This window comes from Triplophysa dalaica, chromosome 1, assembly GCF_015846415.1.
Source record: "Triplophysa dalaica isolate WHDGS20190420 chromosome 1, ASM1584641v1, whole genome shotgun sequence".
Classification (NCBI taxonomy): Eukaryota; Metazoa; Chordata; class Actinopteri; order Cypriniformes; family Nemacheilidae; genus Triplophysa; species Triplophysa dalaica.
The window spans coordinates 2643896-2656137 of record NC_079542.1 but is presented as its reverse complement, the minus strand read 5'-3'; the positions used below and the strand labels follow the sequence as shown (position 1 = coordinate 2656137).

Genomic DNA, 12242 nt, shown 5'->3' with positions numbered 1-12242 from the left:
TCACCTGTTCCAAATGAATTCACATTTGAATCTAGTATAGTGCATGAATCAGATTTCAGTCCACTTTTACCTGCAGTGTGTGATGTTCAGACTTTGGGTTCAGTGTTTTCTCAGTGGACCATAGATGAACCTAGACCTTTCTCACCTGTCTCTGATAGATTCCACTGTGATTCCAGATCTTTATCACCTCAATCTTCCTGTTTTGAATCAGACTTAAGGTACCCATCTCCTGAAGCAGCAACTTCAGAACTAATAGAAACAGTTACTCTGGAACCTTTAGTTTTTGAGGCATTTGATCAAGCTGAATCTCCTGCTTCAGTAACTGAGCTTGAAACTGAAGAGATCGTTGATAATGTGAGTCAGTTGCCAATTCATGACACTGAAGGTATTCAGAAAGATGATCCGTGTCTACCCAAATCTGATTCTAGTTTGTTGAATCTGGTGACATTTGAACAATGTAAGATACAAACAGAGTCTCTACCAGAAACAGAAGGTCCGTTGTTTTCTGAAATTGAGTGTACATCTAGTAAAGGTCTTAAACCATCATCTAATGTAATGACCTCAGAGCTGAGACAGGATTCAGAAAGTGAAACCAAGACATCTACATCCTTTAAAGACAAGAACGTTTACATAGAAACAGACACATCTGCAAGTGAAGAGATTACGGAGGGGTTCACAATTCTTCAAAGAGATAAGAGAGGCTCTGAAAGTCCACATGAAGAAGAACTAGGACACCAGTCAAGTGAAGTGTCTCCTCAAGAATCCAAGGAAAGGGTAAGAGGTTGAGCATGCAGCTGTGGGTCTTCAGCTTTAGTCACAGTTTGCCAGCCTGGAGGAATCAGACCTCAAACACGCACTGATTTTTACCATCTACTAACAAATCAAGACTGAATAGACAAGTGTATGATGAGAAGTGAGACGTGTCTATTAAAAAATAGAACTTACCATTTTCTATAACTGTTTTTAAGACTGCATGGTTTGTCATGGTTAAGACGTCTTACCTTTTGAATCGTTGTTGAAGACTTACAATGTGTTTTGCATCAGGTGTTAATGCTTCTCAACTGTACCTTTTGGGCAAAAAATGTATTGCTGTTGTTAAGTTGTACTGTATACTGTATATAGCATTGTTCCATTACATTTCATTTGGTACAGGACAGCGTCACAATGAAGGGAAGTCATGTAGACCCTCAAGAGATAGATTTAGATCTGATGCAAGAAGAGACAAATGTAGACCATCAAGTACAGCTCATAGCACCCTCGTGGACATGTGTATCCCATCAAAAGGTCCCCAATAAACCTGAGAAGAGCCTTTCTCAACCCACCACACCTCACGTCCCATCAGCAGAGGAACATCAAACATCTACTGGATTGCAAGAGTTACATTTATTTCAGTTTCATCTCTGTGACTCCCACAGAAGAGTTACACCACATTTAATAGATTTCTCCCAACTCAGCTTAAGTCTTGAATCACCAGACAACAAAAACTCAATGCCTGTTGATACTGCCTTCACAGATCTTAAGTCATTACCATCACTTAGCGAATCAAGTTTAGTCTTCCCTGGAACATATCAATTTGTACCTGCCGTGACATCTTCTAGTCTGGAAGTGACTAGAGATCTCAAAGGCTCTGAGATGCCCACTGGTACCTCTGCGAGTTTAGACGTTGACTCTCCGCTGTACGATCTTGATCTTAAAGCCAGAGTGAGGCCAGTTCATTCAGACAGTGTGGAGTCAGAGGCTGAGTTTTTTGACTGCAGACAAACGTTTTCTGACACTTCTGAGCCAGACGCTGGAGCAGCAGAACTTTTAGATGTTCCTCTGTCACTTTACCAAGTTGAGGAACCGTTATCATGCAGCCCAGATTACCTGACAAACTTCCCTATACTAAGAGAATATCAGAGAAAGGACGAACGACCCTTGTCCTGGGGCAGTGAGGATCTGCCTATAGTTCTTGAGCCGGAGGATGAGGAGAAGGATTTTCCGGACAGTTATACAGAAGATCATTCATATGCTGAAGAGCTTACTCCAAGAGTAGGAGGTCAATATGATGATGATGACGATGACTCATTAGGCAGGGTAAGACATTAGCATGAGCTCTGTGTGGTCCATTAGCGTTGATGGTTGGTTAACGTATGCTAACAGTCTCAGAAACTAGGTTGTTATATACACTATAACAAAACGATAAAAATGACTTGTTTGTTTGTTTTGCTTTTGGACTAAAGCTTTTATACATCCAGTTTATTTTTGTATGAATTTAGTTTGAATCACATTCGTTCTTAATAACTTCTCTAATGTTTGGTTTGCTCAAGAGCAACAGTAACACACTGCCGAAAGTCACAGTTTTTATTAACAGATGATGGTTGCTTTGGAGTGCACTGATTACGCATGGTGTGACATGTTAGTGTATCAGATGTGCACCCATAATGCATCTCTGCTGGCTCTTAGGAGATTGCTGAGGAACTAGGTTTGCTGTCTGATAGCTCAGAGGAGGAGGTGTTGACCACCCGCGTTGTGCGACGCAGAGTTATAATTCAGGTATCTGTGGGTGAACGTGTCGGAGCTGTTTTCAAACCGGGCCTATTGTTTTATTTTCATGTGGTGTTGAACAATGCATAACTTTTGCCTCTTTGTCACCATCTCTGTTTCAAACATAAAATTGCAGTTTCGTTTTCGTATTTGTGTTGAATTTATTTCCTCTGAATTCTTACTGTTGGTTTTTATTTAAATATGTATTGTATATATGAATGTATGGAAATTAAGTGTAAAAAATAAAAAAATACTGTGTGTGTTTTTCTCAATGAAAACTATTATTGTATGATTTTTATTGTAAATCTAAATGTATAGTCAAAGTGGATGTTTTGTCTTGTAAATTGGAAATGTGCTGTTTGTTTCACATGTATTTTCAGCTTCACACGCTGACTGTTGTGTTTCTCACAGGGAGATGACATGCCAGAAATCTCTCCTCATGCGGTGACTGAAGAACAGTACACGGATGAACATGGAAATATGGTGATCAAAAAGGTAAATAATACATTCTTTACCTCATTATACCATTCTAGAATATTCAATGAATTTATCTGTCCCTTTGGTAGAAATTTCAAGTAACTAACAATGCATTCCAGCATTGCATTTTATCAGCGGACAACATTGCAAGCAATTTTTTTATTAAACAAGGGTCAATGAACATGGAGATCTTCAAACCTTTTGATGCCAAGGACCCCCAAATATGATTAACCATTTTTGAGGGACCCCCTTTTCTAATCAATCTATAATTTTTATAAGATTTATTAGCATTTATTTACACAGAAAAATGTATAAAGACAACTTGTTTCTAAACCTAAATAATTGCCAACAATTTCACTTTGAGTCCGAAAAAAACTATAGTGAGAAAAACTCACTAGAAAGTTTCAAATATAAAGAATTTTGGAAACTATCCAAAGCAAAGAAGCGGATAAACACTGTGGACATTTATCATTTTTTGCTTAATCTTTTCCCATTAAATTTCTAGGGGACCCCTTGCAACCTTCTGGAGGACCCCTGGGGGTCCCCGGACCCCACTTTGAAAACTCCTGTCACCTCGTGTTCAAATCTTGATACACGTGTTTTTTATGTCCACACAGATAACACGGAAAGTGATTCGTAAGTTTGTATCAGCTGATGGTGTGGAGAGAGAGGAAGTGTTGATGATGGAGGGACCGCAGCAGGAGTCGGTTCGTGTGGATGAAGCTGATGCTTTCTCTAAAGTACTCAAGAGGACTGTAGTGCGCAGCGCTGGAGATCAGACTCAGGTGTGCTTGTGGGATATCTTACAGGCTGTTTAAACCTCATTAAAATTCATTACATTTTTCCCCTGACATTGATAATATCTTAGGTTTTTTTGGGGGGGTAAATTAATGTACTTTGCTTTCATATATGTAATAAAACAATGGTTATTTATCGTGAGGGAAAATACAATATTGTTACATTCCATCAAAATCACACCAACCAAATTGACTCGGATTGTTGGATTTGTTATATTTATTTATTTTTGTATTGTATTTATTACTTGTATTAGCCAATACTTGAAGCGTTTCCTGTGTGTCCGTTTCAGGTGACGTTCTCTGAACCTTCTACTTACGGCGGAGCGACGGCCTCGGAGTTCGAGGACGAGCCGGTACTGGGTCGCAAGGTCAGCAAGGTGGTCAAAACCATGGTAGTGCAGGGAGAACGGATGGAGAAACACATCGGAGACCCGTCGCTGTCATCAGATCTCCCTTCAGCCAAAGACGACTTTGTGAAGGTCCGTTTCCAGCAGGGTCTAATGTGATTTTCTACATGAACTTTTCTGTTTCTATAATTTGTCTCTCATATGTTCAGGCATTGACCTTTATAGGAGCCTTTGATAAGGTTCTCCTGCCTCATTTAATAGAGCAAGAGGTGGTGAAAGAGGACGGATCTGTGGTCAAAAGGTCTGAATACTGGCATGTCCGTCAGATGTGTGCTTGATTTGGTGAATGGTGTGTTTAAAATGCCCTGTGATATCCAAGTGCAAGTTATTTCTTAAATGCATAAATATCACAGGTGCGTGTTCACTGTTTGGCTTCACTGCAAATATAAAATTGTGTGCTTTTAAAAGCTTTGACGTGTGTTTATACTAACATTTACAGTCCAAAATTACCCCTCTCACATATGTTCTTCTTGTGTAATTTGACACATTCAAATAAAAGCTACGGTTTGCATAGAAATGTTTTTTATGAACAATTTATATAGATATATTCTACATATCTGCATGTGTTTCGTGAAAAAAAACTATTTCATAGTCATGAACAATGTAAGTGATTGCTTACTTAACAATAAAACAACATTGAAGTTGATTCGGTTTGAGGAGGTTCACTTCTAACAGGGAAAACCATCTTTAAGTAACATTGAAATCTCATTGTCAGGGCTAAACATTCTTAAATGTTTTGTAAAAAATTATTGTGTTTTTGAGCAACACGTTTAAAACGTTCAAAAATGTTTTCATAACGTAACGGGAATGTTTGCAAAACGTTGCAAGAACGTATTTTGTTATCTGGGTTATTGCTGGTAAATTGACCTGCTGTCGGCCACATCTAACATGATCTATCTTCAGCTAAATTTCTTCAGATGTCTTTAAGACTAAAGGTCTTTGTCCTGTTGGTTTCGCAGGACCCGCATGCATAAGACACGCACTCAGAAGCGAACAGTAGTGAGGGACGGCCGAGCCAAGCAAACCCACCTGGAACGACTAGAAGACACTCCGGACACCCTGCGACCCGACGACCTTCAGCAGCATCTCAGTCAACTGCTTCAACGCTACTGCACACCCGAGGTCACCGACATGCCCGACGCCGGGCGAGACTCGCACGCTGGAGAGCAGGACGAACCACAATAGGTTCTCATCATCTACAGAATGTGTGCTTCGGTTGTGCCAGGTGTTTATGGAGGACGACTTCGAATGTGTGTGTAGCCATTGCTTTTAAATCCAAGTCCCATTTGGTTGTTTTTAAATCTTAATTTATATTTATTTCATTCGTTTTTTAATTCTTCATTCTTGAACATTTCTTTCGTCCCGATTTTTCAATTAATTTGATCATTTTGTGACCAAAGATAGATTGAACTGCTGAGTGAATTATACCTTAGTTGTCATATTGCTTGCTGTGGTAGGACGTGCATCTAAACGATGAAAAACTAAATGTGGATGCTGACCTCATTGTTAAGACACTGAAGGCGAGAAGACGTTTTTGTAAATAATGGACAATACTGTATGTGTGTGTGAACTACAGAAACTATAAAAGCAACATATACTCCACCGTCGGTGCGGCTGCAAGAAAAATATCATCAAATATCAGAGTGTATTTGGGCATGAGAGTTCAAGTGTGGTAATATCTGACTATTTATACTCGATGTCATGCTGTAGTCCTTCATAATCCCAGAATGCTTCTGAATGTTTTTGTTTCTCGAAGTGAGAATTTTTCATCATTTTACCGTGGATTAAATTGCTTGAATGCGTTCACCAATAAGCATTTAGAAATTCATAGCAAAATAAATATTTCATCACTACACCAGATCACAAGTGTGATATTATCTGCGTAACCTACAGTGTGTGTGTGTGTGTGTGTGTGTTCACTGTGACAGATGTTTTATTTGACTCACTATGACTCACTACGTTTTTGTTTTTAATCATTTTATTTCGGTTTCGAGTCCTAGTTTTTTCCACAACTTTTCCAAGTATGACTGAATTGAATGATGAACTTTTGAGATTGTGTGCTTTGACGTGTATCTCTTCCTCATCTGTGCTGGCTCTCAAGGCACTTACAATAAAACTGAGAAGAGCAAGGTCCTAACTAATGAACACGTGTGCTGATTCGTTTTTAATGCAATGATGTAAAAAAAAATCTTAATACGTCAATCAATTTTTTCAAAATAAAATGTGTTGAGGACATTTGGATTTGACATGAATAAACACATTGAAGTCAGTTATTGAATGGGATAGCACAAGATGGCGTCGATTTGCTTTTGCGACGCCACGATTCTGTGAACTAATTTCCGGTCGTATAACACGTATCGAGTTGTTGTTTTTTAGCTTATTAAAGTAAAGCGGATCTGGTATAGTACTCTCTACATTTTATATAAAAAAAAACGTCCAAAAATCCGTGTTATACGACCGGAAATTAGTCTGGCGCGCTAAAGAGCTCACCGGCACTATACGTGCAACTAGCGAATTTGCAGTCCATTTTAAACACAACAATTCTGCTGTATACAATTGCATAATCATAATGCTATTGAAAACAGAGTTTGTTAATGATCCAGATTCATTTTTAAATAAAAAATATATTCCATGTTATTAATTCTGGATGCTTAATATGATACTGTAAGCACAATTTATTATAAGGCGTTCAGCAACTTTAGCAGCAAAAGTCTTCCCACTGTGTGTTCAAATCAATTTATTCTGAAATCGTAAACTCGGTTCATATTGTGATGCATGTTAAGGGTGTGCCAGTGTATTCATGTATGTAATGTTGTGCCCAGTTTTCATCCTGCAAAGATCGTTTTCTTTGTAACACACAATAGCATGCACACTTTAAAGCGTCGAATCTGGATTCAGAGACGTTTGGATAACTGGATTATTCAACCCTGGCACAGTCAGCTTCACTTTGCCATCCAAAGTGAAAGAAACAATGAATAAAGAATATAAACAGATTTTGGAAATGAGTATCTTTCTTCAGTGTAAATGAAAGCACGTAGGCCTACATGTGTACATACACTCCTTATATTCATGAAGAAATAAACTACATGCATTTGACAGACATACACACGTCAACACCTGACCGATCACATCTGACTTCTATCTCTTTTCGCCTCTTTTAAAAAAAGCTCTGTATAGTGTGGTGGGCTATATAAGAGCAGTTTTTTATTACACTTGTTGTTCCAATTGCTTGCATTGTTTACCTCATTTGTAAGTCGCTTTGGATAAAAGCATCTGCTAAACGACTAAATGTAAATACAAAGATTTTGGACTAAAGAAATGTTTTTGATTCAAAAGGCCTACAACTGAAAGACCCTACAAACTAACATTTGGGGTGAATTGTCTTTTGGTTCTTGTTGCTTTGAGACCATAGTTTTGTTGACATTTCATTGTAAGAAGATATACACATTAAAAGTGTCTTGTCTGGTAACAAAAGAACACAGACACTGGAGCATACGGCCTAATGCCACATAGTTATGAATAGACAGGAATACTCGCCTTTAGCTCTTGAATGATTCATGAAATCAACGTCAATACAAGAAGTTTGCAGAAAACACACCTTTTATTTCACACTTTAGTATGTACAGTATCAATAAATCCTTTCATTATCCATGTGATAAAATCATAAAAGTAACCTCATCCACAAAACTAAATGATAATAGTCCACCATTCAGTTGGTTACAGCGTGTATAGTGATACGTGTATTCGGAGATTTCTGTTTTGCATGTTCAGATTATGTCTGCGCATTTATGCAACAATTTTTCATTGGCATGTGTAGAATGTTTATTCAACCGTATCAGATATATAGTTTGGCAGCATGTAAATCATTTAGTTGAAAAAAATGAACCAAATCTTTGAGTGTTAGGAGGTTTGGTAGTAAGAAACCAGGACTCATGTTTGGATCCCTCAATTTTAAGTGTGTTTATAGATGACTGACAACAGAAAGTCATGCACTATTAATAACTACCAGATCAAGCTAAAATAAAACATCACAATTTGTCCTTGACTGCAGATTGCCATCTTAGATCATGTACACAAATGCTCAGGAGATAACACGAGAAAATATCAAATTCACAGAGATTACAGATCAGAAAATAAAAACTAAAGTCTGGAATTTGCCAGCCACACGTATCACAGAATGAGTGTTCGAGTCTACAGTAAAGATTATAGTCATACAATACAGTATGAGATGTTACATTCTTTCCTTTAAATGCTTCGTAATCGCATTTGTCTAAAACGTGTATGTTTATTTATAAGCAAACGACATTTACAAACACAATAAAACTCTAGATAAGATTTCCCCCTAATGTGTCCTAAACGCTAATATTAAACCATTAATACTCCAAAGTGTAAAGCGAGAATAGCACTTCACGTAACATCACGAAATTTGGTACATCACTGAAACCATAAGCAAGCTCATTTCTGACACTTGAAGTAATAAGCAAATTCTTTATCATCAAATTGAGAAAAGCAAAAAAACTACAATGTCCTGTAAACTTCACAGCCTTACGGAGGTTTAGCTCGGATTCAGTATTATCATGAAAACTATTAGATCATATATGCACAGATATTTTTGGCCTTTCGAATATTTTACATCTTGGCATCTTCTCATTTTCAACCCTCCCCTTACATTTCAAACGAAACTCATCTGTCAGATCCTTGCACCCAAACACCACAGATTACAATTAATGGCTCCATATATGAATATTTGTCGTACAAAACTCGAACCCTATAAAAATGATTAAGTGGTTGGTACTGTAAGAACATGCTTTCCACATAATGAGTACAGTGTGTAAACAGCATACTCAATTCACATAACACACACACACACACACACACACACACACAGCGCATCCTCGTATGAAATAAATCTCTCTAAATAAATCTCTTCTATAAGTCCAGCAGGAAATGTAAACAGGACTCTGGTAGAGCAAACAGTGAAGATCACGATTGTGTCGAAGCTCAGCTGACAGGAGATGATGTGCTCTTCACTGCAAAACAAAAATCACACATCACCATCATCCTATTGAATTTTCCAAAAATGTTTTCATTCAATATACACTAAACATTGACTTAAGGGTTTAAAAACAAATCGAACAGATGCACAAACTACTAAAAAACAATTGTGTTTTTAAGTGACTAGATTGAACTCTTGCTAGTGCTCAAGGGCTTGAGATACAGACCCTAAAAACCTCATGTCCCTTAAAAAAGAAAGAAAAAAAGAGTGTGCCATTACTGTTGTATACTTCTGGACAAAATAATAGAAAGTATTCCTCCAGTCAACTTTTATGAATCATAAGAATACCTGGCGTACTTAAAGTGATAGTTCGCCAAAAAAATAAACATGCTGTCATCATTTACATGCTCTTGTCATTTCAAAACCTCTTAAACTTTCTTTCATCCGCAGAACACAAAAGAAAACATTTCAAAGAATGTTGTTAACTGGACCCCGTTCACTTCCATTGGTTTTGTGTCCATGCAATAGAAGTGAATGAGGCCAGCGATGTTCGGTTACCAACTTTCTCCAGAATATCTTCTTTTGCGTTCTGCAGAAGAATGAAAATCATAAAGGTTTGAAATGACAAGAGGGTGAGTGACAGAATTTTCATTTTGGGGTATCACAATCATTATAGTATATTTAGTCTATATTGGTACTTAAATTCTTTAAAAGTATAATGAAGTATATCCATTTAAAAGATTGAATTCTTGGCTTGAAGTTGTAGATCAAAAGTATGCTTTGGGCTGGGATAGTTTATAAACAAATATCAAACTGAAGCCGATTGACTTGAAAGATAACTTTTAAGTGTACTTGAAGTCAGCATGAAAGTAAGTAAGTAGCGATTGACTTTATTTCCGTATCGTGATCTATATCCCAGTGAAACAACTTCTGAAATGAGAATTTTTTTTAAGGAGACTTCATTTTGTTCACCGTGTACTGATTGGATCAATGAAAGTTGGGCGTTGCCAACAAAATGGACGGAAATTTGTAAGGCAGTTTGGAATCAGTCAGTCATTGAAGCCCCGCCCTCGTGCCCAGAAGTGAAGCGATGTCATTTCGAGGAGGGAGGGAGGTTAACGTTTTTGATTAAAGATTACAAGCGTAAATACATTTTAAAATATAACGATGTGCACCGTTAAATAATTGATAATAAATACCGCAACACTGTGAAAAACAATTTGAATTATCATGTTTACTTTAATGCCGACTTGAAAGTAGATCTGAAGTTTAAAAATGAACACCTAAATTGAACATACTAACATAAAAGAACATAAACTAAAGGAAAGCATACTTGCAGATTATAATAGATGTAGTTTACTGAGAGTTCACTTCAAAGTGCACTTTCATATACTAAAAAAAAGTGTGTTCCGGTTATGTACACTTTAAAAGTACACTTTAATAAAGTAAAAAGGGGGCCAATTTAGTACCAAATTAAATTTATTATTGGAATAATTGAAAAAATACACCTATACTACTATAACATTGATATTACCTTACTATATACAGTGCTGAATACTTACAAATGAAGACTTTGGTTCCAAAAAGAGATAACAGATTTAAAAAAAAAATCTTGTTATTTATTGTGCATTCAAATTAATATCAATCAAAACAAACCAACCGAAGTCTGATTGAAGCCATAATAACTAAAATAGGACGTTTCCTGTTAGATGTCTTTAAGATGTAATGATTTAGAATGTATGTTAAACTGACATAAATTCTAACATAGAAGAGATTATAAAAAGAAAGAAATTAAGTATTGAAAGCGCCAGTAGGCGGCAGCGATTCACTGTTTTAATGAGTGAGACACTTAAATTATTCATTCATCCAATTCGTTCAAAAGTCAGATTATTTTAGGAAGAAAACAAACATCAATGTGAATACTTTTGTAATTGATAATTACAGACACTATTGAAAAATGAACTAGCAAAACAGATGGCTGCTTTGGTAACTTGTACTGATAGTTATAGCTAAATACATTGCAATGGATTAGCTAGCTAACGAATATGGTGTATACTTTGCTATTATTACTCAATATTCTCATACCTCATTCTCAGTACATGCTTTATTTTTTTTTGCATCCCTCTCTGACCAGCAGTTAAATATAGTCCGCTGTGAATCGCTTCTCTTCATTTTTGGCGTACGTTAAGTTACCCGTGTGCTCTCTCATTCAAACACCACTCGCGTTGTTTTGGTGAAAGTGCGACTCATTGGTTGGGCGTTACCAATCGGTTCAATGGAGGGGGAGTATTTTTTGTCTAATGTATTATGACAAACTCATATTTGATTAGGAACAAAATTATTGTCAAAAAAAAGAAGTAATTCTACATATTTTTCATTTGATCCACTGTGATTTTCATGTTGAAATATTGGAGGGGTTGTAACTGATGGATTTGAATATTGGGGGGTTACCTCCCCCCATCCCCCCCATAAACTACGCCCCTGACTATAACAATAAGTAAACCAACAGCTGCTGAGCAATGATAATAAGGAGAACACACGTCTGTGCACACACACACCTCACACCTCATTTGGTGGGTACAGTCGGAGAGCCCGAGCGGTGGAAGTGAACGTTTTGCCATTTTGCATCTCTGCGGTGCCAGACGCGGGTTTCCTCGGCCTGCATGGTGCGGGGGATGTTGTTCACATCCATGTACTGCGTGAGTCTGATGTAGGCGATGCAGGCGGCGTCCTCGCCGATCAGATGCACGTGAGGATTCAGAAGAATGGTGTGGATTGGTTTGGGTCCCTTAGCGAGAGCTAGAACAAAACATGAGAGGCTTGTCCCAGTGTTTTCAAATAAAATGGCAGCTTAGTTCCACTGTAAAAGCGTAGTGTCTTACAGTTTTCAAAGTAGAATCTGTGGAAATCCGTCCCCTCCACGAGGTTTCCCAAAGCTTCAGGTTCAAAAGAGGTGAGTCCTGGATCGCAGATCTTCCTGTGGATCACAAAACACAAAGAACTCAAAGACACAACAAGGACCAGAACAGAATGTAAAGT

At 37.4% G+C, this 12242-nt stretch overlaps 2 protein-coding genes across 14 annotated transcripts in view; one reads left to right on the top strand and one right to left on the bottom strand.

The window, feature by feature from the left end:
- Positions 1 to 6352, top strand: part of ank2b (ankyrin 2b, neuronal) — a 70312-nt gene extending 63960 nt beyond the window's left edge. For all 9 annotated transcript variants that reach the window (XM_056730610.1, XM_056730524.1, XM_056730774.1 and 6 more), the window contains 5 exons: positions 2938 to 3021; positions 3621 to 3788; positions 4091 to 4279; positions 4357 to 4448; positions 5167 to 6352. In XM_056730610.1, coding sequence (XP_056586588.1) covers positions 2938 to 3021; positions 3621 to 3788; positions 4091 to 4279; positions 4357 to 4448; positions 5167 to 5392 — 759 coding nt within the window. In that variant the 3' untranslated portion in view covers positions 5393 to 6352. The remainder of the gene's footprint in view (positions 1 to 2937; positions 3022 to 3620; positions 3789 to 4090; positions 4280 to 4356; positions 4449 to 5166) is intronic.
- Positions 6353 to 7789: 1437 nt separating this feature from the next.
- camk2d1 (calcium/calmodulin-dependent protein kinase (CaM kinase) II delta 1) overlaps positions 7790 to 12242 on the bottom strand; it is a 47126-nt gene continuing 42673 nt past the window's right edge. For 4 of the 5 annotated variants that reach the window (XM_056757663.1, XM_056757681.1, XM_056757655.1 and 1 more), the window contains 3 exons: positions 12086 to 12180; positions 11762 to 12002; positions 7790 to 9237 (listed from right to left, as the gene is read on the bottom strand). In XM_056757663.1, the coding sequence (XP_056613641.1) occupies positions 11770 to 12002; positions 12086 to 12180 (328 nt within the window). In that variant the 3' untranslated portion in view covers positions 7790 to 9237; positions 11762 to 11769. The remainder of the gene's footprint in view (positions 9238 to 11761; positions 12003 to 12085; positions 12181 to 12242) is intronic. The other variant, XM_056757671.1, reaches the window with a different exon arrangement.